At 50.5% G+C, this 24,304-nt stretch overlaps 2 protein-coding genes across 2 annotated transcripts; both read right to left on the bottom strand.

Moving 5' to 3' along the window:
- Positions 1-1,430: 1,430 nt before the first annotated feature.
- On the bottom strand, positions 1,431-13,774 carry matrilin-4 (matrilin-2). Its single transcript, XM_042341707.1, is given in 13 exon segments — positions 1,431-1,608; positions 2,145-2,234; positions 3,570-3,692; positions 3,789-4,358; positions 4,691-4,813; positions 5,686-5,808; positions 5,905-6,474; positions 6,804-6,926; positions 7,815-7,937; positions 8,034-8,603; positions 8,929-9,051; positions 12,409-13,197; positions 13,530-13,774. Coding segments are annotated over 13 exon segments (3,528 nt in total). The 5' UTR covers positions 13,681-13,774; the 3' UTR covers positions 1,431-1,558.
- A 476-nt stretch (positions 13,775-14,250) lies between these two features.
- On the bottom strand, positions 14,251-17,524 carry LOC103173917 (cartilage matrix protein-like). Its single transcript, XM_042341925.1, has 5 exons — positions 16,900-17,524; positions 16,417-16,803; positions 15,670-15,792; positions 14,760-15,329; positions 14,251-14,663 (listed from the first exon to the last, which is right to left on the bottom strand). Exons 1-5 carry the CDS (start codon positions 17,486-17,488, stop codon positions 14,356-14,358), a joined length of 1,977 nt encoding a protein of 658 aa, XP_042197859.1. The 5' UTR covers positions 17,489-17,524; the 3' UTR covers positions 14,251-14,355.
- Between the last annotated feature and the right edge of the window lie 6,780 nt (positions 17,525-24,304).

The raw sequence follows: 24,304 nt of genomic DNA, 5'->3' as shown, positions 1-24,304 counted from the left end.
AACTGAGCCTTCAGGCACCCTCCCCGAGCCCGGGTCCCTGACTGTCCAGCGCCTTGAGACGCTGTGTAAATGTCATTTTGTATTGTCTTATTTTTGCCCAGAAACTATACACTCGATTCACTTTACAGTGTAACCCGTGAAGCGCTTTGAGACGTCTCGAAGATGTGATAAGGCGCTGTATCAAATGCGAGGATTACTATAATTATTTTTATTATTTTATCAGGTCCTCCTCCCCAGGTTTAACTAAGGCCGTTGTGGCATGATTAGCAGATACTGCCCTCTCCTGGACACAGGCAATAAAATCGGGGTAAGAGTCCCTTTCATGAGGAATGTACAAGAAACAAAAACCTTGTAAAATACTGTAGTGGAGGTGACTCGAAGAGCTTCACTCTAAATTGCAGTGACTGTGTTTTTGTAGGTGTGTTACAGTTTGGGTCTCTTTAACCCCCAATAGGAGATTCTCCGCCCCCTCTGCCCCAGTTCTGATCAGATGAAATGTTGCCCTTGAAATAGGCAAAAAAACGGGAAAAGGGGAAATATCAAAAACTAATAAAACCTTCTCTGTCTAATAGCCAACTAAGTGACTGTGCTCTTTGGGGACGGGGTAAACAGCAGCTGTTTGGTGCTGAACAGGCTCCAAGATGAAATGTTTGGCAACAGAATGGCAGAGTCGAGTCAGCCCACTGTGATGGTCTTGGTTGTCCAGTTCCTGAGCCAGGCGGGTCCGCAGTATTCCAGGGCACTGCCAGCCTGACTTATCACCAGGACCTGGTACCAATCACTGGGGGCAGGGAATCCTCCCCCTCAGCTCCTGTTAACCCTGCAGGCAAAGCCCTAACTAACGGGTAGGGTGATCCGAGCTGGACAAGCAGCAGGAAAGCTGGCCAGACAGTGCTCTCAATGGCAAGCTATCTGGTTTTAGCTGGTTAGACTCCAGCAGTTACCCCAATGCACACTCTGGGCTACCTCCAGGCCTTGACTCTGGCCAACCTATGCCTAACACTCTCCAGAATTAGGTAACCAGGATGCTATCCTCCAGGGAGAGAGAGAGAGAGAGCATTCCATTCCAACAATCTGTCTTTGGAATTTCCATGTGTAGGTGGGATCACAGTTTGGTTTGGATACCCTTAAGTTTTCCGCACGTGTCAGACACCCAGTGAAGCAAAACAAAAGACTATCTAAATTGCCTCTTTAATAAGCTTTGATGCAAGCGCAATGGACAACAATCTGAGGAAAAAAATCAATCTGTTCTTCCGAAATGCAAAATACTGCAGATGCTGGAAATCTGAAACAAAAACAGAAGTCGCTGGGAACACTCAGCAGGTCAGGTATCATCGATGGAGAGAGAAAAGTGAGTCAAAGTCTGACGAAGGGTCGTGGACCTGAAACGTTGACTCACTTTCCTCTCTCCATAGATGCTGCCTGACCTGCTGAGTGTTCCCAGTAGAGTATATTCTTCCGTCCTGTCAGATTCCTTTTAAAAGCACGTTCAACATGAGGACGCAATGCTTTCACCTTCGGGATCCGGGTGAAAATTCAACTCTGACTGGATCCTAAATTAGCCACAACGCGTTTTCAATTTGCCGAGTTTCCGCGTCAATCGGCCCAGTGTTTATGGTTAAGGAACAATCATAACTGGGCTCATTGCCCCCTTTCTCCCTTCTGCCCCCTCTCCCCACCCCTATCGTGCCTACTGTGGGATTCAAAGAAAGAAAGAGAGAAAGGAGAGAGAGAAAGAAAACGAGAGAGAGAAAGCGAGTGAGAGAGAGAAATAGAGAGAGAGAGAGAGAGAGAGAGAAAGGTAGAGCTTGTATTTTCATTGCCCCTTGTATATCAAAATGTGCGACAGAATTTCAGAGTGATTATTGTCAAGTGTAGTGACTGGTTTTGCGCGAACAGCTGCCGGACGTGTGACCCCCCCCCACTCACCCCAACCCCCTCCTGCTCTCCATCCCCGCAGTCAGCCCCTTGGCACGTCCTCCTGACGTCAAAGGCGCTGAACAAATTTCCGCCCACAAAATACACAGTCAATTCACTTTACAGTGAAGCGCTTTGAGACGTCTCATAGTTTTGATCAGGCGCGATATCAGGCTTATTATTATCAATGTCATTTGTTGCTATTCACTCCACAGGTAAAAGGATATCATGCTTGCGAATTCCGTTTAACATGAAGAACACTTTGCTTTGGAAATCCAGCTGAGCCTTACACCCACACTCGTCCGTATCTACTTTCCCTGGAAGAGAGATTGAATCCGCTCAAGTCCGTCTCAACATTATGTGACGTGTCTTTTTTTTCAGATTTGGGCTATTTTTTAGCAACGGCTTAATTAGGGTGGAAGACGATCGGAAAATAACAACATTCTTTGCTCAGTCCTAATAATAGGATTTCATATTTTAAATCATATTTTGAACTTTTTCTTTTTTGAAAAACAGTTATGTTTTACTGTATATACAGGGCTGTACAAGGCTATTCACCCGCAAAGCATTTTGATGTACATTTTGATCGCCCTCTATAATTCTGGCTAAACTCTCAAACTGACTCCTGAAATTAAAGCTGAGTTTAAGGTTTAAGATTCGGGGAATCGTGCAGGAGATGGAGGAGGTGACAGGCTGCAACTAGAGAGAATTTGTGTGTGTGAGTTCACACACAGCTGCTGACATCCGTGCTTCCCGTGAGCGCACAGGTCCTCAGCTGGGAAGAAGAGAGGGAAGATCTACATTCATAAAAATAATAATAAAATCAAGAGGTTGGAGTCAGCCGAGTAAAGGCAGCGGGTAGTGGAGTGGGGAGAAAGCAAACCAGCAAGATAGGGAGGTGCCAGGAGGGAAAGGGATTTGTATGTGAGTGAGATGAGCTTGAAATTGATCCATTCTGTGAAAGGGAGCCAGTGGATCCTGGCGAGGACTGGGGTGATGGGGGCACGGAGTTTTGTGTGGGTGAGAATCCGGGTGCGGAGTTCTGAATCAGTTGTACTTTGTGGGTGGTGGAGCTGGGGAGACCGGCAAGTAGGACATTGGAGTAGACGAGGCGGGAGCTGACAAAGGGGTTGGACGAGGGTTTGAGCAGCGTTGGGGGTGAGGTACAGTCGAAGGAGGGCAATGTGACGGAGGTGGAGGAAAACGATCTTGGTTAGCGACTGGATGTGTGGGGAGGAAGGACGGGTTGTTGGGGGGGGTCAATCCTGCCGCTCGGGTTCTGTAAGTCTTAGAAAAGACCAGGAAGGTTGATGAGATCAGAGCCACAGGCGAGAAGACGTTGATGGGAGCCAAGGAGTATGGTTTCCATTTTGCTGCAGGGAGTTTGCTCTCATCCAGACCTTGATGTCTGTCAGACAAGCCAACAGCACATTGGTGGAAACTGGAGTTGCAGCTGAAGGAGGAGACGTAGATTTGTGTGTCATCCGCATATGTGTGGAAGTTGACACCGTGTCTGCGGCTGACGTGACCCAGAGGGAGCGTGTAAACGAGGAAAAGGAGTGGGGGGGTGGGGGCGGTGGCCAAGACTGGAGCTGTGGGGTTTAGCGCAGGTGACTGTAAGGGAGCGTTTGTGGAGAGAAAGTGACGGTGACCTTTGCATGTCGTCTTGTCCGGGTTCAGTGTGTAGCCCTTGTGACAGTCACAGTGATAGGATCCGGGGGTTCTCACACACAGCTGCTGACATCCGTGCTTCCCTTGAGCACACGGGTCCTGATCTGGGGAGAAGGGAGGAAATATTTACATTATTATTAATAACAATAATTCTTGCGTTTGACGCAGCAATGTAAGCTTGAAGCTCCTTCTCTACTTACTGCACAACTTTTCCCGGAAGGTCTTATCGAACTGTTCAATCAGTTTAAAGTTCTTCAGCGTGAAGACGTGGTCTTGAAGCGGGGGAGAGGCCATGGCTCGGAGGGATTTGACATCCGCTGATCCCACCCCCACTGAGTAGATCTCAATGCCGGCTTTCCGTGCCCTGGCCGCCACCTTAATGACACCGTCCTGGGGCCGCCCGTCCGTCACGATGACGGCCACCCTGGGGATGTGTTTCCCTGGGGGCCGGGCTCCCTGTGCCTCGGTGAAGGCAGTGTCCACAATGTACTTGATGGCTAAACCGGTCCGGGTTCTGCCCCTCAATTGTTTGACTTTTCTGACGCTATCGATCATGTCCGCTTTGTTCTGGTAGGTCTTCAGGGAGAAGACGTTCTGGATGCTGTTGGAGTACTGGATCAGCCCCAACCTCGTGGCCTTGGGCCCCACATTGAAGAACTCAATCATCTTGATTAGAAACGTCTTCAGCTGCAAGAACTCATTGCTCGCGATACTCCCAGAGCCGTCAATGACAAACTCCAGGTCGATGGAGCCCAGTGAGCAGTTTGCACCTGGAAGATGACAGCCCATGGTCAGGTCACAGTGCTGAGAGGAACATCAGTAAACTGAGCCGCGCACACAGCAAAGCACGAGACGTACAATACAATCAAGTATTGCAGTTGCAGCTGAAGGAGGAGAAGTAGATTTGTGTGTCATCCGCGTACGTGTGGAAGTTGGCACAGTGTCTGCGGCTGACGTGGCCCAGAGGGAGCGTGTAAACGAGGAAAAGGAGTAGGGGGGGGGGGTGGGGGGGGGTGGCCAAGGATGGAGCTGTGGGGTTTAGCGCAGGTGACTGTGAGGGAGAGGGAGGAGAAACCGTTTGTGGAGAGAAAGTGACGGTGACCTTTGCATGTCGTCTTGTCCGGGTTCAGTGTGTAGCCCTTGTGACAGGCACAGTGATAGGATCCGGGGGTTTTCACACACAGCTGCTGACATCCGTGCTTCCCGTGAGCACACAGGTCCTCAGCTGTGAAGAAAAGAGGAAAGATCCACATTAATAATAATAACACAGGCAAGAAGCTGGAGACAGCCGAGTAAAGGCAGCGGGTAGTGGAGTGGGGAGAAAGCAAACCAGAAAGATAGGGAGGTGCCAGGAGGGAAAGGGATTTGTATGTGAGTGAGATGAGCTTGAAATTGATCCATTCTGTGAAAGGGAGCCAGTGGATCCTGGCGAGGACTGGGGTGATGGGGGCACGGAGTTTTGTGTGGGTGAGAATCCGGGTGCGGAGTTCTGAATCAGTTGTACTTTGTGGGTGGTGGAGCTGGGGAGACCGGCAAGTAGGACATTGGAGTAGACGAGGCGGGAGCTGACAAAGGGGTTGGACGAGGGTTTGAGCAGCGTTGGGGGTGAGGTACAGTCGAAGGAAGGCAATGTGACGGAGGTGGAGGAAAACGATCTTGGTTAGCGACTGGATGTGTGGGGAGGAAGGACGGGTGTTGGGGGGGGGTCAATCCTGCCGCTCGGGTTCTGTAAGTCTTAGAAAAGACCAGGAAGGTTGATGAGATCAGAGCCACAGGCGAGAAGACGTTGATGGGAGCCAAGGAGTATGGTTTCCATTTTGCTGCAGGGAGTTTGCTCTCATCCAGACCTTGATGTCTGTCAGACAAGCCAACAGCACATTGGTGGAAACTGGAGTTGCAGCTGAAGGAGGAGACGTAGATTTGTGTGTCATCCGCATATGTGTGGAAGTTGACACCGTGTCTGCGGCTGACGTGACCCAGAGGAGCGTGTAAACGAGGAAAAGGAGTGGGGGGTGGGGGCGGTGGCCAAGACTGGAGCTGTGGGGTTTAGCGCAGGTGACTGTAAGGGAGCGTTTGTGGAGAGAAAGTGACGGTGACCTTTGCATGTCGTCTTGTCCGGGTTCAGTGTGTAGCCCTTGTGACAGTCACAGTGATAGGATCCGGGGGTTCTCACACACAGCTGCTGACATCCGTGCTTCCCTTGAGCACACGGGTCCTGATCTGGGGAGAAGGGAGGAAATATTTACATTATTATTAATAACAATAATTCTTGCGTTTGACGCAGCAATGTAAGCTTGAAGCTCCTTCTCTACTTACTGCACAACTTTTCCCGGAAGGTCTTATCGAACTGTTCAATCAGTTTAAAGTTCTTCAGCGTGAAGACGTGGTCTTGAAGCGGGGGAGAGGCCATGGCTCGGAGGGATTTGACATCCGCTGATCCCACCCCCACTGAGTAGATCTCAATGCCGGCTTTCCGTGCCCTGGCCGCCACCTTAATGACACCGTCCTGGGGCCGCCCGTCCGTCACGATGACGGCCACCCTGGGGATGTGTTTCCCTGGGGGCCGGGCTCCCTGTGCCTCGGTGAAGGCAGTGTCCACAATGTACTTGATGGCTAAACCGGTCCGGGTTCTGCCCCTCAATTGTTTGACTTTTCTGACGCTATCGATCATGTCCGCTTTGTTCTGGTAGGTCTTCAGGGAGAAGACGTTCTGGATGCTGTTGGAGTACTGGATCAGCCCCAACCTCGTGGCCTTGGGCCCCACATTGAAGAACTCAATCATCTTGATTAGAAACGTCTTCAGCTGCAAGAACTCATTGCTCGCGATACTCCCAGAGCCGTCAATGACAAACTCCAGGTCGATGGAGCCCAGTGAGCAGTTTGCACCTGGAAGATGACAGCCCATGGTCAGGTCACAGTGCTGAGAGGAACATCAGTAAACTGAGCCGCGCACACAGCAAAGCACGAGACGTACAATACAATCAAGTATTGCAGTTGCAGCTGAAGGAGGAGAAGTAGATTTGTGTGTCATCCGCGTACGTGTGGAAGTTGGCACAGTGTCTGCGGCTGACGTGGCCCAGAGGGAGCGTGTAAACGAGGAAAAGGAGTAGGGGGGGGTGGGGGGGGGTGGCCAAGGATGGAGCTGTGGGGTTTAGCGCAGGTGACTGTGAGGGAGAGGGAGGAGAAACCGTTTGTGGAGAGAAAGTGACGGTGACCTTTGCATGTCGTCTTGTCCGGGTTCAGTGTGTAGCCCTTGTGACAGGCACAGTGATAGGATCCGGGGGTTTTCACACACAGCTGCTGACATCCGTGCTTCCCGTGAGCACACAGGTCCTCAGCTGTGAAGAAAAGAGGAAAGATCCACATTAATAATAATAACACAGGCAAGAAGCTGGAGACAGCCGAGTAAAGGCAGCGGGTAGTGGAGTGGGGAGAAAGCAAACCAGAAAGATAGGGAGGTGCCAGGAGGGAAAGGGATTTGTATGTGAGTGAGATGAGCTTGAAATTGATCCATTCTGTGAAAGGGAGCCAGTGGATCCTGGCGAGGACTGGGGTGATGGGGGCACGGAGTTTTGTGTGGGTGAGAATCCGGGTGCGGAGTTCTGAATCAGTTGTACTTTGTGGGTGGTGGAGCTGGGGAGACCGGCAAGTAGGACATTGGAGTAGACGAGGCGGGAGCTGACAAAGGGTTGGACGAGGGTTTGAGCAGCGTTGGGGGTGAGGTACAGTCGAAGGAAGGCAATGTGACGGAGGTGGAGGAAAACGATCTTGGTTAGCGACTGGATGTGTGGGGAGGAAGGACGGGTTGTTGGGGGGGGGGTCAATCCTGCCGCTCGGGTTCTGTAAGTCTTAGAAAAGACCAGGAAGGTTGATGAGATCAGAGCCACAGGCGAGAAGACGTTGATGGGAGCCAAGGAGTATGGTTTCCGTTTTGCTGCAGGGAGTTTGCTCTCATCCAGACCTTGATGTCTGTCAGACAAGCCAACAGCACATTGGTGGAAACTGGAGTTGCAGCTGAAGGAGGAGACGTAGATTTGTGTGTCATCCGCATACGTGTGGAAGTTGACACCGTGTCTGCGGCTGACGTGGCCCAGAGAGAGCGTGTAAACGAGGAAAAGGAGTGGGGGGGTGGGGGCGGTGGCCAAGACTGGAGCTGTGGGGTTTAGCGCAGGTGACTGTGAGGGAGCGGGAGAAGAAACCGTTTGTGGAGAGAAAGTGACGGTGACCTTTGCATGTTGTCTTGTCCGGGTTCAGTGTGTAGCCCTTGTGACAGTCACAGTGATAGGATCCGGGGGTTCTCACACACAGCTGCTGACATCCGTGCTTCCCTTGAGCACACGGGTCCTGATCTGGGGAGAAGGGAGGAAATATTTACATTATTATTAATAACAATAATTCTTGCGTTTGACGCAGCATTGTAAGCTTGAAGCTCCTTCTCTACTTACTGCACAACTTTTCCCGGAAGGTCTTATCGAACTGTTCAATCAGTTTAAAGTTCTTCAGTGTGAAGACGTGGTCTTGAAGCGGGGGAGAGGCCATGGCTCGGAGGGAATTGACATCCGCTGATCCCACCCCCACTGAGTAGATCTCAATGCCGGCTTTCCGTGCCCTGGCCGCCACCTCAGTGACCCTGTCCTGGGGCTGCCCGTCCGTCACGATGACGGCCACCCTGGGGATGTGTTTCCCTGGGGGCCGGGCTCCCTGTGCCTCGGTGAAGGCAGTGTCCACAATGTACTTGATGGCTGAACCGGTCCGGGTTCCGCCCCTCAATTGTTTGACTTTTCTGATGCTATCGATCATGTCCGCTTTGTTCTGGTAGGTCTTCAGGGAGAAGACGTTCTGGATGCTGTTGGAGTACTGGATCAGCCCCAACCTCGTGGCCTTGGGCCCCACATTGAAGAACTCAATCATCTTGATTAGAAACGTCTTCAGCTGCAAGAACTCATTGCTCGCGATACTCCCAGAGCCGTCAATGACGAACTCCAGGTCGATGGAGCTCAGTGAGCAGTTTGCACCTGGAAGATGACAGCCCATGGTCAGGTCACAGTGCTGAGAGGAACATCAGTAAACTGAGCCGCGCACACAGCAAAGCACGAGACGTACAATACAATCAAGTATTGGAGTTGCAGCTGAAGGAGGAGAAGTAGATTTGTGTGTCATCCGCATACATGTGGAGGTTGGCACTGTGTCTGCGGTTGACGTGGCCCAGAGGGAGCGTGTAAACGAGGAAAAGGAGTGGGTGGGGGGGGCGGTGGCCAAGAATGGCGCTGTGGGGTTTAGCGCAGGTGACTGTGAGGGAGAGGGAGGAGAAACCGTTTGTGAAGAGGAAGTGACGGTGACCTTTGCATGTCGTCTTGTCCGGGTTCAGTGTGTAGCCCTTGTGACAGGCACAGTGATAGGATCCGGGGGTTTTCACACACAGCTGCTGACATCCGTGCTTCCCTTGAGCGCACAGGTCCTCAGCTGTGAAGAAAAGAGGAAAGATCCACATTAATAATAATAACACAGGCAAGAAGCTGGAGACAGCCGAGTAAAGGCAGCGGGTAGTGGAGTGGGGAGAAAGCAAACCAGAAAGATAGGGAGGTGCCAGGAGGGAAAGGGATTTGTATGTGAGTGAGATGAGCTTGAAATTGATCCATTCTGTGAAAGGGAGCCAGTGGATCCTGGCGAGGACTGGGGTGATGGGGGCACGGAGTTTTGTGTGGGTGAGAATCCGGGTGCGGAGTTCTGAATCAGTTGTACTTTGTGGGTGGTGGAGCTGGGGAGACCGGCAAGTAGGACATTGGAGTAGACGAGGCGGGAGCAGACAAAGGCGTTGGACGAGGGTTTGAGCAGCGTTGGGGGAGAGGTACAGTCGGAGGAGGGCAATGTGACGGAGGTGGATGAAAGCGATCTTGGTTAGTGACCGGATGTGAGGGGAGGAAGGACAACAACAACAACAACAATATTCCATTTATAGAGCGCCTGTCACGTCGGGAGGATGTCCCAAGGCACTGGACAGTTGTGTCAGGACCTGAGCAAGGGGGAAATGGTCAGGGTGAGGGGAGGGGAGGGAAGGGAGGGAGCGAGGAGGGGGTAGAGAGTCGAGAGGGGAGCTGAAGGCACGGTAAAGAGAAAGGTCTTGAGACCGGCCTTGAAGGATGAAAGGGAGGAAGCGGCGAAGGCACTGGTGAATGGAGTTCCAGAGCCTCGGTGCTGAGAGGCTGAAGGCCCGGCCACCGATGGTAGGGAGGTTGGGGCAGGGAATGTGGAGCAGACCGGAGCCAGAGGAACGGAAGGTACGGGCAGGTAAGTAGTGGGATAGTAGGTCGGAGAGGTAGGAGGGAGCGAGGCCGTGAATGGCTTCGTAGGTGAGGATGAGGATCTTGAATTCGATCCTCTGGGGGATGGGGAGCCAGTGGAGGCGAGCGAGGGCGAGGGTGAGGGTGGGAGTGATGTGGGCGCGGTGTCTGGTGCGGGACAGTACACGAGCTGCAGAGTTCTGAATGACCTGCAGTGTGGAGGGAGGTCCGGGAAGGCCGGCGAGGAGAGAGTTCCCATAGTCCAGCCTTGAGGTGATAAAGGCGTGGACCAGAGTTTCAGCCGCGTGAGAGGTGAGGTAGTGCCGTAGTCTGGCGATATTCCGGAGGTGATAGAAGGCGGTGCCAGTTGTGGTGCGGATGTGAGGGAGAAAGGACAGCTCAGGGTCGAACAAAACGCCGAGGTTCCTGATGGCTTTGAGAGGTGGAGAGTGCAGCCTTGGATGCTGATGGTGTCAGCGCTTGAGGTGCGGAGGCGCTGACGTGAGCCAATCAGGAGGGCCTCAGTTTTGCGCACGTTGAGCTGAAGAAAGTTGTCTCTCGTCCAGGACTCGATGTCGAACAGACAGCTGTCAGGACACCGGGATTCGTGGAGTTGAGGGTAGAGGAGGAAAGGTAGAGTTGGGTGTCATCCGCATACATGTGGAAGTTAACCCCATGTCTGCGGATGATGTCACCACAGGGGGAGCGTATAGAGGGTGAAGAGGAGGAGACCGAGGACAGAGCCCTGAGGGACACCGCACGAGACAGTGCGGGGGGTGGAGGAAAAGCCGTTTGTGGAAACAAAATGAAGACGGTGGGAGAGGTACGACCTAAGAGAGGTAAAAGAGGGAAGATCCACATTAATAATAATACAGGCAAGACAAGCAGTGGAGGAGGACAGTGTGGTCAACCGTATCGAATGCTGCCGATAGGTCGAGGAGGACGAGGAGGCAGAGGGAGCCCTGGTCGCAGATGGTCAGGATGTCATTGGTGACCTTGACCAGGGCGGTTTCTGTGCTATGGGCAGCACGGAAACCTGACTGAAGGGGTTCGAATAATGAATGGGTGGAGAGGAAAGAGCGAAGCTGGGAGGCAACAACTCTTTCAAGGACCTTGGACAGGAAGGGGAGGTTGGAGATGGGCCGGTGGGGTGGGGGGGTCAATCCTGCCGCTCGGGTTCTGTAAGTCTAAGAAAAGACCAGGAAGGTTCATGAGATCAGAACCAACGGCGAGAAGACGTTGATGGGAGCCAAGGAGTATGGTTTCCGTTTTGCTGCAGGGAGTTTGCTCTCATCCAGACCTTGATGTCTGCAGACAACAACAACAACAACAACAAGATTCCATTTATAAAGCGCCTTTCACGTCAGGAGGACGTCCCAAGGCGCTGCACAGTTGGGTCATGACCCGAGCAGGGGGAAATGGTCAGGGTGAGGGGAGGGAAGGGAGGGAGCGAGGAAGGGGGAAATGGTCAGGCTGAGGGGAGAGAAGGGAGGGAGCGAGGAGGAGGAAGAGAGTCGAGAGGGGAGCTGAAGGCTCGGTCAAAGAGAAAGGTTTTGAGACCGGCCTTGAAGGAGGAGAGGGAGGAAGCGGCGAAGGCACTGGGGATAGAGTTCCAAAGCCTCGGGGCTGAGAGGCTGAAGGCCCGACCACCGATGGTAGGGCGATTGGGGCGGGGGACGTGGAGCAGACCGGAGCCGGAGGAACGGAGGGTACGGGCAGGTAGGTAGGGGGATAGTAGGTCAGAGAGGTAGGAGGGAGCGAGGCCGTGAATGGCCTTGTAGGTGAGGATGAGGATCTTGAAATCAATCCTCTGGGGGATGGGGAGCCAGTGGAGGCGAGCGAGGGCGAGGGTGGGAGTGATGTGGTCGCGGTGTCTGGTGCGGTCCAGTACATGAGCTGCAGAGTTCTGAATGACCTGCAGTGTGGAGGGAGGTGGCGGGAAGGCCGGCGAGGAGAGAGTTCCCATAGTCCAGCCTTGAGGTGACAAAGACGTGGACCAGGGTTTCAGCAGCGTGAGGGGTGAGGTAGTGCCGTAGTCTGGCGATGTTCCGGAGGTGATGGAAGGCGGTGCCAGTTGTGGTGCGGATATGAGGGAGAAAGGACAGCTCAGGGTCGAACAGAACCCCGAGGTTCCTGATTGGCTTTGAGAGGTGGAGAGTGTGGCCTTGGATGCTGATGGTGTCAGCGCCTGAGGTGCGGAGGCGCTGACGTGAGCCAATCAGGAGGGCCTCGGTTTTTCGCACGTTGAGCTGAAGAAAGTTGTCTCTCATCCAGGACTCGATGTCGGACAGTCAGCTGTCAGGACATCGGTGGTCGTGGAGTTGAGAGTAGAGGAGGAAAGGTAGATTTGTGTGTCATCCGCATACGTGTGGAAGTTGACACCGTGTCTGCGGCTGACGTGGCCCAGAGGGAGCGTGTAAACGAGGAAAAGGAGTGGGGGGGTGGGGGCGGTGGCCAAGGATGGGGCAGTGGGGTTTAGCGCAGGTGACTGTGAGGGAGAGGGAGAAGAAACCGTTTGTGGAGAGGAAGTGACGGTGACCTTTGCATGTCGTCTTGTCCGGGTTCAGTGTGTAGCCCTTGTGACAGTCACAGTGATAGGATCCGGGGGTTCTCACACACAGCTGCTGACATCCGTGCTTCCCTTGAGCACACGGGTCCTGATCTGGGGAGAAGGGAGGAAATATTTACATTATTATTAATAACAATAATTCTTGCGTTTGACGCAGCAATGTAAGCTTGAAGCTCCTTCTCTACTTACTGCACAACTTTTCCCGGAAGGTCTTATCGAACTGTTCAATCAGTTTAAAGGTCTTCAGCGTGAAGACGTGGTCTTGAAGCGGGGGAGAGGCCATGGCTCGGAGGGATTTGACATCCGCTGATCCCACCCCCACTGAGTAGATCTCAATGCCGGCTTTCCGTGCCCTGGCCGCCACCTTAATGACACCGTCCTGGGGCCGCCCGTCCGTCACGATGACGGCCACCCTGGGGATGTGTTTCCCTGGGGGCCGGGCTCCCTGTGCCTCGGTGAAGGCAGTGTCCACAATGTACTTGATGGCTAAACCGGTCCGGGTTCCGCCCCTCAATTGTTTGACTTTTCTGACGCTATCGATCATGTCCGCTTTGTTCTGGTAGGTCTTCAGGGAGAAGACGTTCTGGATGCTGTTGGAGTACTGGATCAGCCCCAACCTCGTGGCCTTGGGCCCCACATTGAAGAACTCAATCATCTTGATTAGAAACGTCTTCAGCTGCAAGAACTCATTGCTCGCGATACTCCCAGAGCCGTCAATGACGAACTCCAGGTCGATGGAGCTCAGTGAGCAGTTTGCACCTGGAAGATGACAGCCCATGGTCAGGTCACAGTGCTGAGAGGAACATCAGTAAACTGAGCCGCGCACACAGCAAAGCACGAGACGTACAATACAATCAAGTATTGCAGTTGCAGCTGAAGGAGGAGAAGTAGATTTGTGTGTCATCCGCGTACGTGTGGAAGTTGGCACAGTGTCTGCGGCTGACGTGGCCCAGAGGGAGCGTGTAAACGAGGAAAAGGAGTAGGGGGGGGGGGGTGGGGGGGGTGGCCAAGGATGGAGCTGTGGGGTTTAGCGCAGGTGACTGTGAGGGAGAGGGAGGAGAAACCGTTTGTGAAGAGGAAGTGACGGTGACCTTTGCATGTCGTCTTGTCCGGGTTCAGTGTGTAGCCCTTGTGACAGGCACAGTGATAGGATCCGGGGGTTTTCACACACAGCTGCTGACATCCGTGCTTCCCGTGAGCGCACAGGTCCTCAGCTGTGAAGAAAAGAGGAAAGATCCACATTAATAATAATAACACAGGCAAGAAGCTGGAGACAGCCGAGTAAAGGCAGCGGGTAGTGGAGTGGGGAGAAAGCAAACCAGAAAGATAGGGAGGTGCCAGGAGGGAAAGGGATTTGTATGTGAGTGAGATGAGCTTGAAATTGATCCATTCTGTGAAAGGGAGCCAGTGGATCCTGGCGAGGACTGGGGTGATGGGGGCACGGAGTTTTGTGTGGGTGAGAATCCGGGTGCGGAGTTCTGAATCAGTTGTACTTTGTGGGTGGTGGAGCTGGGGAGACCGGCAAGTAGGACATTGGAGTAGACGAGGCGGGAGCTGACAAAGGGGTTGGACGAGGGTTTGAGCAGCGTTGGGGGTGAGGTACAGTCGAAGGAGGGCAATGTGACGGAGGTAGAGGAAAACGATCTTGGTTAGCGACTGGATGTGTGGGGAGGAAGGACGGCTGGTTGGGGGGGGGTCAATCCTGCCGCTCAGGTTCTGTAAGTCTTAGAAAAGACCAGGAAGGTTCATGAGATCAGAGCCACAGGCGAGAAGACGTTGATGGGAGCCAAGGAGTATGGTTTCCGTTTTGCTGCAGGGAGTTTGCTCTCATCCAGACCTTGATGTCTGTCAGACAAGCCAACAGCACATTGGTGGAAACTGGAGTTGCAGCTGAAGGAGGAGACGTAGATTTGTGTGTCATCCGCATATGTGTGGAAGTTGACACCGTGTCTGCGGCTGACGTGACCCAGAGGGAGCGTGTAAACGAGGAAAAGGAGTGGGGGGGTGGGGGCGGTGGCCAAGAATGGAGCTGTGGGGTTTAGCGCAGGTGACTGTGAGGGAGCGGGAGAAGAAACCGTTTGTGGAGAGGAAGTGACGGTGACCTTTGCATGTCGTCTTGTCCGGGTTCAGTGTGTAGCCCTTGTGACAGTCACAGTGATAGGATCCGGGGGTTCTCACACACAGCTGCTGACATCCGTGCTTCCCTTGAGCACACGGGTCCTGATCTGGGGAGAAGGGAGGAAATATTTACATTATTATTAATAACAATAATTCTTGCGTTTGACGCAGCATTGTAAGCTTGAAGCTCCTTCTCTACTTACTGCACAACTTTTCCCGGAAGGTCTTATCGAACTGTTCAATCAGTTTAAAGGTCTTCAGCGTGAAGACGTGGTGTTGAAGCGGGGGAGAGGCCATGGCTCGGAGGGATTTGACATCCGCTGATCCCACCCCCACTGAGTAGATCTCAATGCCGGCTTTCCGTGCCCTGGCCGCCACCTCAGTGACACTGTCCTGGGGCCGCCCGTCCGTCACGATGACGGCCACCCTGGGGATGTGTTTCCCTGGGGGCCGGGCTCCCTGTGCCTCGGTGAAGGCAGTGTCCACAATGTACTTGATGGCTAAACCGGTCCGGGTTCCGCCCCTCAATTGTTTGACTTTTCTGATGCTATCGATCATGTCCGCTTTGTTCTGGTAGGTCTTCAGGGAGAAGACGTTCTGGATGCTGTTGGAGTACTGGATCAGCCCCAACCTCGTGGCCTTGGGCCCCACATTGAAGAACTCAATCATCTTGATTAGAAACGTCTTCAGCTGCAAGAACTCATTGCTCGCGATACTCCCAGAGCCGTCAATGATGAACTCCAGGTCGATGGAGCTCAGTGAGCAGTTTGCACCTGGAAGATGACAGCCCATGGTCAGGTCACAGTGCTGAGAGGAACATCAGTAAACTGAGCCGCGCACACAGCAAAGCACGAGACGTACAATACAATCAAGTATTGCAGTTGCAGCTGAAGGAGGAGAAGTAGATTTGTGTGTCATCCGCGTACGTGTGGAAGTTGGCACAGTGTCTGCGGCTGACGTGGCCCAGAGGGAGCGTGTAAACGAGGAAAAGGAGTAGGGGGGGGGGGGGGGGGGTGGGGGGGGGGTGGCCAAGGATGGAGCTGTGGGGTTTAGCGCAGGTGACTGTGAGGGAGAGGGAGGAGAAACCGTTTGTGGAGAGGAAGTGACGGTGACCTTTGCATGTCGTCTTGTCCGGGTTCAGTGTGTAGCCCTTGTGACAGTCACAGTGATAGGATCCGGGGGTTTTCACACACAGCTGCTGACATCCGTGCTTCCCGTGAGCGCACAGGTCCTCAGCTGTGAAGAAAAGAGGAAAGATCCACATTAATAATAATAACACAGGCAAGAAGCTGGAGACAGCCGAGTAAAGGCAGCGGGTAGTGGAGTGGGGAGAAAGCAAACCAGAAAGATAGGGAGGTGCCAGGAGGGAAAGGGATTTGTATGTGAGTGAGATGAGCTTGAAATTGATCCATTCTGTGAAAGGGAGCCAGTGGATCCTGGCGAGGACTGGGGTGATGGGGGCACGGAGTTTTGTGTGGGTGAGAATCCGGGTGCGGAGTTCTGAATCAGTTGTACTTTGTGGGTGGTGGAGCTGGGGAGACCGGCAAGTAGGACATTGGAGTAGACGAGGCGGGAGCTGACAAAGGGGTTGGACGAGGGTTTGAGCAGCGTTGGGGGTGAGGTACAGTCGAAGGAGGGCAATGTGACGGAGGTAGAGGAAAACGATCTTGGTTAGCGACTGGATGTGTGGGGAGGAAGGACGGCTGGTTGGGGGGGGGGTCAATCCTGCCGCTCAGGTTCTGTAAGTCTTAGAAAAGACCAGGAAGGTTCATGAGATCAGAGCCACAGGCGAGAAGACGTTGATGGGAGCCAAGGAGTATGGTTTCCGTTTTGCTGCAGGGAGTTTGCTCTCATCCAGACCTTGATGTCTGTCAGACAAGCCAACAGCACATTGGTGGAAACTGGAGTTGCAGCTGAAGGAGGAGACGTAGATTTGTGTGTCATCCGCATATGTGTGGAAGTTGACACCGTGTCTGCGGCTGACGTGACCCAGAGGGAGCGTGTAAACGAGGAAAAGGAGTGGGTGGGGGGGGCGGTGGCCAAGAATGGAGCTGTGGGGTTTAGCGCAGGTGACTGTGAGGGAGCGGGAGAAGAAACCGTTTGTGGAGAGGAAGTGACGGTGACCTTTGCATGTCGTCTTGTCCGGGTTCAGTGTGTAGCCCTTGTGACAGTCACAGTGATAGGATCCGGGGGTTCTCACACACAGCTGCTGACATCCGTGCTTCCCTTGAGCACACGGGTCCTGATCTGGGGAGAAGGGAGGAAATATTTACATTATTATTAATAACAATAATTCTTGCGTTTGACGCAGCAATGTAAGCTTGAAGCTCCTTCTCTACTTACTGCACAACTTTTCCCGGAAGGTCTTATCGAACTGTTCAATCAGTTTAAAGGTCTTCAGCGTGAAGACGTGGTGTTGAAGCGGGGGAGAGGCCATGACACGGAGGGAATTGACATCCGCTGATCCCACCCCCACTGAGTAGATCTCAATGCCGGCTTTCCGTGCCCTGGCCGCCACCTCAGTGACACTGTCCTGGGGCCGCCCGTCCGTCACGATGACGGCCACCCTGGGGATGTGTTTCCCTGGGGGCCGGGCTCCCTGTGCCTCGGTGAAGGCAGTGTCCACAATGTACTTGATGGCTAAACCGGTCCGGGTTCCGCCCCTCAATTGTTTGACTTTTCTGATGCTATTGATCATGTCCGCTTTGTTCTGGTAGGTCTTCAGGGAGAAGACGTTCTGGATGCTGTTGGAGTACTGGATCAGCCCCAACCTCGTGGCCTTGGGCCCCACATTGAAGAACTCAATCATCTTGATTAGAAACGTCTTCAGCTGCAAGAACTCATTCCTCGCGATACTCCCAGAGCCGTCAATGATGAACTCCAGGTCGATGGGGCTCAGTGAGCAGTTTGCACCTGGAAGATGACAGCCCATGGTTAGGTCACAGTGCTGAGAGGAACATCAGTAAACTGAGCCGCGCACACAGCAAAGCACGAGACGTACAATACAATCGACATTGGACTTGGACCAAACCTTGCTTGATCCCGATCCTTAGGTCTCCACCCCACATTCCCTCCGCCTCGCTCCATCCCTCGCCTCCTTCAAGGCCCTTCTCAATACCCTCCTTCTTCAACTGCGCCTTTGGTCACCCTCTTACCCCCACCCTCCCAATCCTCCACTCCTCCTGATGCCAAACCCCAGCTTGGGTCCAAATCCCTGGCTGTCCAGTGCCTTGGGACGTCCTCCCAACATGAAAAGTGCTGCACACATGGAATTTGTTGCGGTCGTTGTTGTTGCATTGGTGCTCCTGATAGCTGGTTACTTCATCATCTCTAGATGATGTCTTAATGCAGCGCAGTTTGCACACACCCATTAGTTTCACACTGCTTCCCTGATGGAGTGACTCCTTACCTTGGGCTGACGAGAGCATTCCTGCTAACAGGAGCAAACCAAATCCCAATTGCAGTCTCATCTTCCAAACTGATCTCTCTGCTTTGCTGAGGAGCAGACACACACTGGAAGGGAGAAGAGGGGAGGATGTCAGCATTGGAAACCTGGGAACACTTCTGCTATCCATCCCCTCAACCCTTGCCCCTACTGGAGTCCTGTAGCTCAGTGGTTAGAGCACTCGCTTTGCAAGTGAGAGACCTGAGTTCAATCCCAGGCAGAGGGCGAAACCTTGGGCAAGTTTCCTTAATCCACACAGAGCCTAATAATAATCCCTCCAAAACAAAAAACAAGAACAAATTGGTCATTTTCAATCCATGACTGTTTGTGGGACATTGCTGTGCGCAATTGGCCGCCGCGTTCGCCCACAAATATACAGTCAATTCACTTTACAGTGTGTTCTGTGAAGCGCTTTGGGACGTCCTCCCGACGTGAAAAGCGCTATATCAAATGCAAGGATTATTATTATTTATTTATCCCCCCCTCCCCACCCTCCACACACGCATACACCTCACCCAGTGCTTTTCCCATTAAGGAAGAACTGAGATCCATGGTTTCTATTCTATTCCATCCCCCTTTACATGAACTTTACAGACAGTGTGAAAAAATTAATTAAGGAAAAGGCTGCTTACCTGACCAACTGTAATAATAATAACAATCCTTGCTTTTGATATAGAACCCTATAACGTCCTCGAGACGTCTCAAACGCTTCACGGAATATATTGTATAGTGTAGTGACTGTGTATTTTGTGGGCGAAACGTGGCAGCCAATTGTGCAAAGCAGTGTCCACAAACAGTCGTGGATTGAAGTGACCAAATTATTATTGTTTATTTTTATTTTTTAAAGGGATTACTACCCCCGGAAAAGAAATCCACCAATGAAAGGAAACCTGCCCAACATTTTGCCCTGCCCAGGGACCAAACCCAGGTCCTCTCGCTTGCAAGGCGAGTGCTCTAACCACTAAGCTACAGGATGCCACACATGATGTGAACGAACATGCAGTCAAAGAGCCAAGACTTTATTATAATTAATACTTAAAATTATTATAATCACAACTATTAATTGCAATTAATTTACGCATTCTTGCTGTCGACTGTTGGAGTAAAGTGCACTCGGATAATATTCTGATTTTAGTCTTTAAAAAAAGAATGATTTGAGGGATAAAATAGACTTACCGGTTAAGGTCAATCTCTTCGGTCAGAACTCTCTCTCTCCTCGTATGGCTCACCTTCCTGGTTTAAAAGTGGGTGCGATGCTTTAAGGTTTTTATTCAACTTCCAAAGTTGTGGGTGCGGGGGTGTTGGATGGGGTGGGGGAGGAATTGTCAAACGGTTTCAAAACCTTTCCACAAGGTTTCAAAACTTACAAAAAATTAAGTTGCAAAATGTGTCAAAAAATTTCAAAAACTTTTCCACAAAGTTCCAACTTGCCATCCATGTTGCCTGACTGGTAACCCACACGTTTCACAATTTCACCATTTCTCAATAAGTGTCAATGAAAAAAAACTAACATTTATCTTAAAATGTGATGATCTCTAAAATCATCTCCTTAGATGGTCAATCCATTCAGACTTAAACACATGAGTAACGTTTATTTTAAACACACTGGCATTGAGGGCTTATTTTCTGCCCCTTGCTTGGCTGGTTCAGCTGGAATCTCAATATAATCTGTTTGATTAAAACGAGTGCGTGTTTGCTGGGAAACCCTAGACAAAATTAATTTTCACAGATAAACATAAGTTAATCAATGACAATTAAGGCGGATTTGTTAAAAGGCAAATCATATCTGACCATTGAGTTCTTTGATGAAATAACAGAAAGGAGTGATGAAGATAGTACATGGACTTTCAGAAGGCATTTGATAAGGTTTCGCATAATAGACTAGTTCGCAAAATTGAAGCCCATGAGATAAAAGGGATAGTGGCAGCAGGGTTACGAAATTGGCTGGGAGACAGAAAGCAGAGGGTAGTGGTGAGTGGTTGTTTTTCAGACTGGAGTGAAGTATACAGTGGTGTCCCCCAACGGGTCTTTTTGATACACATAACTGAATTGGACCTGGGTATAGAGAGCAACATTTTAAAGGTTACAGATGACCCAAGACTTGGGAACGTAGTAAACAGTGAGGAGCGTGGTAGCAGACTGCCGGAGGACATAGGACGTGGAGTCCTGTAGCTCAGTGGTTAGAGCACTCGCTTTGCAAGCGAAGAGACCTGAGTTCAGTTCCAGGCAGAGGGCGAAACCTTGGGCAAGTTTCCTTACTCCACACAGAGCCTAATAATAATCCCTCCAAAACCAAAACCAATAATAAATTGGTCATTTTCAATCTACAACTGTTTGTGGGACATCGCTGTGTGCAATTGGCTGCCGCGTTCGCCCACAAATACAACAACAACAACAAGATTCCATTTATAGAGCGCCTTTCACGTCGGGAGGACGTCCCAATACAGTCAATTCACTTTACAGTGTGTTCTGTGAAGCGCTCTGGGACGTCGTCCTCCCGATGTGAAAAGCGCTATATCAAATGCAAGGATTATTATTATTATTATAGACAGATAGGTGAAATGGGCAGACACATGGCAGATGAAGTTTAATGCAGAGAAATGTGAGCTGATGCATTTTGGGAGGAAGAATGAGGAGAGGCAATATACATTAAATGGTACAGTTTTAAAGGGAGTTCAGGAGTAGAGAGGCCGGGGGTTCACTTACACAGATCTTTGAAGGTGACAGGACAGGTTGATAGGGGGCAGAGGGGACAAATCGGAGACCAGAGCCAGCCGAGTGGAGGCAGCAGGTGGTGGAGTGGGGGGGTAAGCAGGTCGGAGAGGTAGGGAGATACAAGGGAGACATTCAGCTGCAGGAAATATGCACTCATCCAGGCCTTCCGAGATGAGAGTGCTACCGACTGAGCCAGGCTGATGCCTGATGATTGTCTGGAAGAACTCCAATTCGACCTGCACGAGACAAATATCAGGTCATCATCTCCCACGGTCTCCCCAGGTGTATGTCTGGCCGATTAATTACTGCTGGAGACTGGCAGTAAGAGACCTTTTATATTATAAATTATAATCCTTGCATTTGATGTAGTGCTTTTCACGTCTTCTAGACGTCTCAAACAGAAGTACAAAAAGTCACTGTTCAAAACTGCTGAGGAGTAGGTGCGTTGTCGGGAGTGATTTAGAGAGAGTTTAGAGGGAGCTTTACCTGAACTGGAAGTGACTGGAACCTTTTCCACTCCCAACCACTCCAAGTTTAAGAGGGAAAGAGAGACGTGAACAAATGTCAGTGCTGGGCTGGTATTTCCAGGTGAAATTCATAGAATTTTACAGCACAGGAGGAGGTCATTCAGCCCATTGTGCCTGTGCCAGATCTTTGAAAGAGCCACCCAACTAATCCCACTCCCCCGCTCTTACCCCATAACCCTGCAAATGTTTTCTTTTTAATTACCTATCTAATTCCCTTTTGAAAGCTGTTATCTGAATCTGCTTCCACCACCCTTTCAGGCAGTGCGTTCCAGACCGCAACAACTCTCCGGGTAAAAATGAGATGAAGTCTGATGGTTTAGTAATCAGTAAAGAATTTTCACTTGGAGAGAACTTCAGGCTTTAAATATTAAGCTTGGCTCTGTGGCCACTTGGAGTGGTGTGGGAATGAATGGAAATGAATGGTTTTGGTGGGTTTCAGTTGTGTAATGAACAGCGTCTGATTCCAAATCCACAACATACCTGACATGAGCGAAGAATCCCTGCGTACCACAGAGCTTTCTGTTCATTGTGGCAAAAAACTCCCCAAACCTCCAGCTAACATGTCTTAAAGGTCTTGTTCTAAACCAAACCAAAAGTGCAAGGCTCCCCCATTGTTTGTCCTGCGCTCCCTCAGTTCACTCTTCTTAAAACAATAATAATAATCCTTGCATTTGATACAGTGCCTTATAACGTCGTCGAGATGTCTCAAAGTGCTTCACAGGCTATACTGTAAAGTGAATTAATTGTGTATTTTGTGGGCGAAACAAAATAATTTAAAAATATTACAATCTGGTTCTCTTGAACCCTCTGTAGGAGCCTCGCAATCCATTGAATCGAGTTCTGTGAAAAAAAGATGGAATGTGATCGGGAAGAAAAGAAAGATCAGAAACCAAGGTCCACATTCTCTTTCTAATTTCCTCTTTAATAAGTTATACAATTTTTAAGCACAATTGACAACCATTTTGTGTAACAGATTAATCCATCTATCAGATTCCTTTTACCCACGTTGAGAATAGTTCCGATACAGAACAGGAAGCATTTGGTAGGGATTCATAATGTAATATCATTATAAAACATGCATTTGATACGGCGCCTTATTACATCATCGAGACGTCTCAAAGTGCTTCACAGGATTTTACTGTAAAGTGTAGTGACTGTGTATTTGTGAGCGCAGTAGCCAATTTGCACACAGTGAGTCAGATGGACGTAAAGAGGCTGGATCTCCACATTTACACTGAATTCAAATGAATTGGCTGCTGCTCACCTCTCTGATTGCAGGATGTTACAGGCACAGATTAGCTGGTGCATTTGCTGATAATAACATTCGCTTTATTCCGAATCAATTATATTTATTTTTGACCTGAAAGGTTGTGGTTTGATTCAAGTTGTTGCTATTGTTGTCATGGGAAGTCAAAACTTCGCTCTCTGTCAGTATGACTTGAAAAGGTTTAGTCCCTTGTGATTTGACGCAGAACAAATTGATGCGGTAAATAATAATAATAATAATCCTTGCATTTGATACAGCACCTTATCACCTCATTGAGACATGTCAAAGTGCTTCACAGGATACACTGTAAAGTGGATTGACTATTTTAACAGAATGAATGTTTGATATCAAAGTGTGGATATATATACACGAGCGTTTAGATATATCTATATATAAAAATGTAATCATATTACATTTACTTATAACAGTTCTGATATTATACAAAAGCGTTAAAAACATACAATGAAAGAGTAATGTCTAAGGCTAATAGGATGTTAAATGAAATGAAAGTGCCTAGGAGTGATTGAGGAGGAATAATGCACTGCAGAACCTTAGTTACATACCAGACAGCTGATAATGTTGCTCACGTGCTTTGTCTTGAATTGATGTTAAGATGGAAACTGATTGAGATTTAGGGTGAATTTTATTTTGGTTTATGTTTCTGCCCTGTCTGAAGGCTGTGCTCTATCCTAGGTGCCCCATGTCACCCACCTTATCTGAGGGACGCCCATCACTAGGGTGTCAAGAGCAATGAGCTGTTCCATAATACCCCTCTCAACTTGTAACCAGTTTGTTATGGGGGGGATTGAGTGTGTGTGGGGGGGGGGGGGGAGTGGGGGTCTCAGGGGGGGTTGGGTGGCAGGTGTGGGGAGGAGAGGGGAATGCCCTAAAAGCTTACTTTCTCTGTCTCCGCACATTTCACCTAACAAACACCTAACCTAGTGAGCGGCAGATCAGAATAAAGATACTCAGCCTGTGAGAGCCACAAACAGGAGGCGCTGAGTGCTGATCTGCGATCTGGAGTCTGTGGATGTGTCATTGGAAAGGCATCCTCCCCCTCTAATGGCTTCTATTAGTGCTGGAAGTTAGTATAACTAACAAGAGAGTAATCTGTGCCTCTACCAGGTCATAGCTGTACTCACTAGCTGGTTAGACTCCAGCAGTTACCCCCAACGCACACTCTGGGCTCCCTCCCCAAGCCTTGGCTCTCGCCAACCTGCGCCTAATACTCTCCAAAATCAGGTAAACAGGATGTGTCCCTCCAGGGGGAGAGAGGGAGAGTGTGTGCATTCCATCCCAACAACCTATCTCCATGTGTAGTTGGGATGCATGGAATTCTCAGTTTGGTTTGGAGACTCTTAAGCAACGGTGAAGGGTTTCTGCGTGTGTCAGATGCCCGGCCGACAGCCCCCACCCCCAAAAAAATTACTCCTTAGAAGCTTGGCAAAACGTTAGTTTGTGCATCTTTGGTGTAATAATCGTGTTAATAACTTTGGAAAGCACAACTGTAATTAAAAAAGGATATACAGTACATACAAAATGATCCCATCAAACACAATCCGTGGTTAAACAGTGTTGTTAAATAGCTGAAGGATGATTAGAAATTTACAGCGTGATAGTCCAAAATGTAGAAACAGGAACACACAGATACACACACAGACATAGACAGACACACATACAGACACACACAGACAGACTCAGACACACACACACACACACACATAGATAGATAGACACAGACACACACACACACATAGATAGACACAGACACACACACACAGACGCACACACACA

Source organism: Callorhinchus milii, unplaced genomic scaffold, assembly GCF_018977255.1.
Source record: "Callorhinchus milii isolate IMCB2004 unplaced genomic scaffold, IMCB_Cmil_1.0 Scaffold18, whole genome shotgun sequence".
NCBI classification, from domain to species: domain Eukaryota; kingdom Metazoa; phylum Chordata; class Chondrichthyes; order Chimaeriformes; family Callorhinchidae; genus Callorhinchus; species Callorhinchus milii.
This window is presented reverse-complemented; position numbering and strand designations above follow the sequence as displayed.

Bases quoted from the DNA above. Each gene is read 5' to 3' on its own strand.
- LOC103173917 (XM_042341925.1), bottom strand. From the start codon at position 17,488: ATGGGCTGTCATCTTCCAGGTGCAAACTGCTCACTGAGCCCCATCGAC. The intron at 15,793-16,416 runs GTCTGGATGAGA...TTTTCTTCACAG, and splicing joins CTTGTCTGACAGACATCAAG to CTGAGGACCTGTGCGCTCAC. The intron at 15,330-15,669 runs GTCACCGTCACT...GTCATCTTCCAG, and splicing joins GGACAAGACGACATGCAAAG to GTGCAAACTGCTCACTGAGC.